The 3,835-nt window shown below is 38.7% G+C and overlaps 1 protein-coding gene across 1 annotated transcript; it reads left to right on the top strand.

Annotated features, from left to right (window-relative positions):
- The first annotated feature begins 477 nt into the window (after positions 1-477).
- On the top strand, positions 478-831 carry LOC106877255 (SCAN domain-containing protein 3-like). Its single transcript, XM_014926118.1, has one exon. It carries the CDS (start codon positions 478-480, stop codon positions 829-831), a length of 354 nt encoding a protein of 117 aa, XP_014781604.1.
- Positions 832-3,835: the final 3,004 nt, after the last annotated feature.

Here is a 3,835-nt window from a genome sequence, read left to right as displayed (position 1 = left end):
ACGAAATCTCCTTGCTTATAGCAAGACATGGACAGAATCACACTACTGGAGAGCAACTGATTAAACCAGCTATCTCAGTATTCTTAAAAACTGTACAACAAAAAGACGATAGAAATGTCAGGGCCATGCCACTCAGTAATAACACTGTCTCCAACAGAATTGATGAAATGAGGCAAGATGTTGAAAACCAGCTTATTGAGACATTAAAATCATGAAAATTCTCTTTACAAATGGATGAATCCATATTTTGGGACAGTGGGGCCCTGTTATTGATTTATGTGAGATATATTAAGCATGAGGCTTTTCAGGAAGAGATGTTGTTTTGTGAATCATTGGAAACAACCACAACCGCAAAGGATGTCCAAAGCAAAACTTTAACATTATTTGGATGTAAACAAAATACCAGAAGAAAACTTACTGTCATACACAGCAGACAGGGCACCTGCTATGATGGACAAGCAAATAGGATGCTTAAAAATGGCGATGGATGAAAATTCAAACATGTTGATTGTCCATTGCATCATACACCGAGAAAACTTAGTTGCCAAGAAACTGTCCCCTGCTCTTAACGAGATTCTACGAGCTGTGATTAAGTGTGTCAATAGCATTAAAGCAAATCCCAAAACCGAATGTCTTTTTAAGCAGTTATGTGTAAATCAAAGTGCCGAGCATGTTCGATTATTGCTTCATATAGAAGTAAGGTGGATATCAAGTGGAAATAGTTTAAAAAGGTTCATGGAATTATTTGATCAGCTTAATGACTTTCATAGTGACAAATGTGAAATGAAAATGCTGTGTACAGTGATGGAAAAGCATTTGTCAGTTATCTGACAGACATCTTTGAGAAACTTGGAAACTTGAATAAATAACTCCAAGGTGCAAACATGACGCTTGTTGATGTGAAAGCAAAGGTTTTTGGATTCCTTACAGCTCTTGAAATGTGCCAAAAAAAGAAATTTCAGTCAGTTATACTGGTTCAGTAAATGTGTGATGTGTGATAACGAATAATGCTGTCACCGCAATTATTGACCATTTGAATATCTTAATAAAGGACTTCAACACCAGATTTTGTGATTTGAAGGCAATGAATTTTCCCTCTTGCTTAACTCAACTACTGCTGATTGACGTTTCTGATGTTGCAGTTCAATACCAAGAAGAGTTATCAGAATTGCAATATGATGAATCAGTGAAGACTTTGCTTAAATTGAAAGGAACAAATATGTGGCTATGTGACGAGGTTGAAAGAAAATACTCCAACACCTCTACATCAACAAGAGAACTATCAATTCATTTTCCTTTGTCTTATTTGGTCAAAAATGGATTCAGTGCAGTTGACAATTTGCTGGAAGCCAAGAGAAACTGGCTTGAAATTATAAAAGTTAATGAAATTGTCTCCTCAAATCAAGGATCTGTACCGTATGCACCAGACTCAGGGTTCTCACTAAATGAGTCAAGGTATCCATCAGCCAGGTAATTGAATTGAAAAAAGAATGTTGGTGGGCACCAGATTTTTTGTTATTAGAAAGCGAGGCACCAGAAAATTTGTTATTAAAAAGTGGGGTTCTGGAAAAAAGGTGCTAGAATAAAAATAGTCTTGGTGAAATTTAGAAAGCTACAACCACTGTTAGTATTGAAGGGTCTCTCCTGCAAAGTGAAAGGCAGATTGTATGGTGCCTGTGTATGGACAGCTATGCTACATGGCAGTGAGACATGGGCTGTGACTACTGAGGATATGCGAAGACTTGAAAGATACTTGTCCAAGGTGCCACACAGTGGGACTGAACCCAGAACCATGTGGTTGGGAAGCAAGCTTCTTATTTCTTTATTGCTCACAAGGGGGGACAAACAAGGACAGACAAAGGGATTAAGTCAATTACATTGACCCCAATGCGTAACTGGTACTTAATTTATCGACCCCGAAAGGATGAAAGGCAAAGTCGACCTTGGCAGAATTTGAGCTCACAACATAACGGCAGACGAAATACCACTAAGCATTTCGCCCACTGTGCTAACGTTTCTGCCAGCTCACCGCCTTACCACAAGCTTCTTACCACACAGCCATGCTTGTGCCCATAACTACAGAATTGTCTTTTCCTGTCTGTATGCTTTGTTGTTGTATTATTATTTCAAGATCAACATGATAAATATTTTGTGTGATGAATAAAGATTCTGTTAATTGTTTACAAGTGTTATGCATCATATAATCGCAGCCAGAAACCAGCTCAACCGACCATCACCTCCACATCATTCATTCGATGGCCTACATGATAACTGGTAACCATCTCATGGCAGATTCAGCAATAACAAAAACAACAACAACAACAACAACAGCAGCAATGATGGTAGAACGATGACAGCACTAATGACAACAACAACACTAGCAACAATAACAATAACAAGAATGACAGAATGATGATTAGAATAATAATAGTAACCGCAAGAGCAATAGCAACAACAACAAGAACAAAAACAACAGCAATTACAACAACAACAACAGCAGCAAAGTAATTCTTTCTACTATAGGTATAAGGCCTGGGTGGAGGCGCAATGGCCCAGTGGTTAGGGCAGCGGACTTGTGGTCATAGGATCGCGGTTTCGATTCCCAGACCAGGCGTTGTGAGTGTTTATTGAGCGAAAACACCTAAAGCTCCACAAGGCTCCAGCAGGGGATGGTGGTGAACCCTGCTGTACTCTTCCACCACAACTTTCTCTCACTCTTACTTTCTGTTTCTGTTGTGCCTGTAATTCAAAGGGTCAGCCTTGTCACACTCTGTGTCGCGCTGAATATCCCTGAGAACTACGTTAAGAGTACATGTGTCTGTGGAGTGCTCAACCACTTGCACATTAATTTCACGAGCAGGCTGTTCCATTGATCGGATCAACTGGAACCCTCGACGTCGTAAGCGACGGAGTGCCAACAACATAAGGCCTGAAATTTGGGGCAGTGACAGCAACAATAATGATAGAACAATGATAACACTGTAGCAGATTTGAAAGTGAAATGCTGGATAACTGAGTCAGCATCACAACTTAGTCACAGTCAATTCACATGATAGCCTGATTAACTGACTAATCATCATCAACCCATCATGTAATTTGACTTTCTAGAATCTTCCAGGCAAAAAGAAAAAGACATGTAGAACTTTGCATTTTCTATGAACTTTTCATTGCGAAAAAGAAAAAAGAAAAAGAAGAAATATGGCTGAAAAATGTTGCTGCATTTTTTTCTTTTTATATCTCTGTTGGTCTTTCTTTCTCTTTTTATATAAATTCCATTTTTCTTTATTATTACAGTTCTGTTCTCTTACATTCTAATGCAAAAGAACTGGGAGGGAGCAACATGTAACAGATTCAAAACTGAATCACTGGATAGCCAAGTAAACATCTCAGCTTATTCACAATCATTTCACATGATCGATCAGCTGATTAACTGACCAATCAGCATTGAACCATCACGTGATTTGACTATCTAGAACTTTTTAATGAGGCTTGTAAAAAAGTGACTTCAGAATGCCAAGGCTATTGTGATGACAACTCTATTCTCATTTCATTCTCCAGCCATTTGCAGACACAGAATGTCAAGACAGTTGTTCCAACAACTCCATATTCATGTTTCCATTTTCCAGCCATTCCCAGATACAGAATGTCGAGACAGTTGTTCCAATAACTCCATATTCATGTTTCCATTTTCCAGCCATTCCCAAATACAGAATGTCGAGACAGTTGTTCCAACAATTCCATACTCATGTTTCCATTTTCCAGCCATTTGCAGATACAGAATGTCGAGACAGTTGTTCCAACAACTCCATACTCATGTTTCCATTTTCCAGCCATT

This window comes from Octopus bimaculoides, chromosome 23 (genome assembly GCF_001194135.2).
Source record: "Octopus bimaculoides isolate UCB-OBI-ISO-001 chromosome 23, ASM119413v2, whole genome shotgun sequence".
NCBI classification, from domain to species: Eukaryota; Metazoa; Mollusca; class Cephalopoda; order Octopoda; family Octopodidae; genus Octopus; species Octopus bimaculoides.
This window is presented reverse-complemented; position numbering and strand designations above follow the sequence as displayed.

Excerpts from the sequence above, each read along its gene's own strand:
- LOC106877255 (XM_014926118.1), top strand. The coding sequence starts at position 478 with ATGGCGATGGATGAAAATTCAAACATGTTGATTGTCCATTGCATCATA.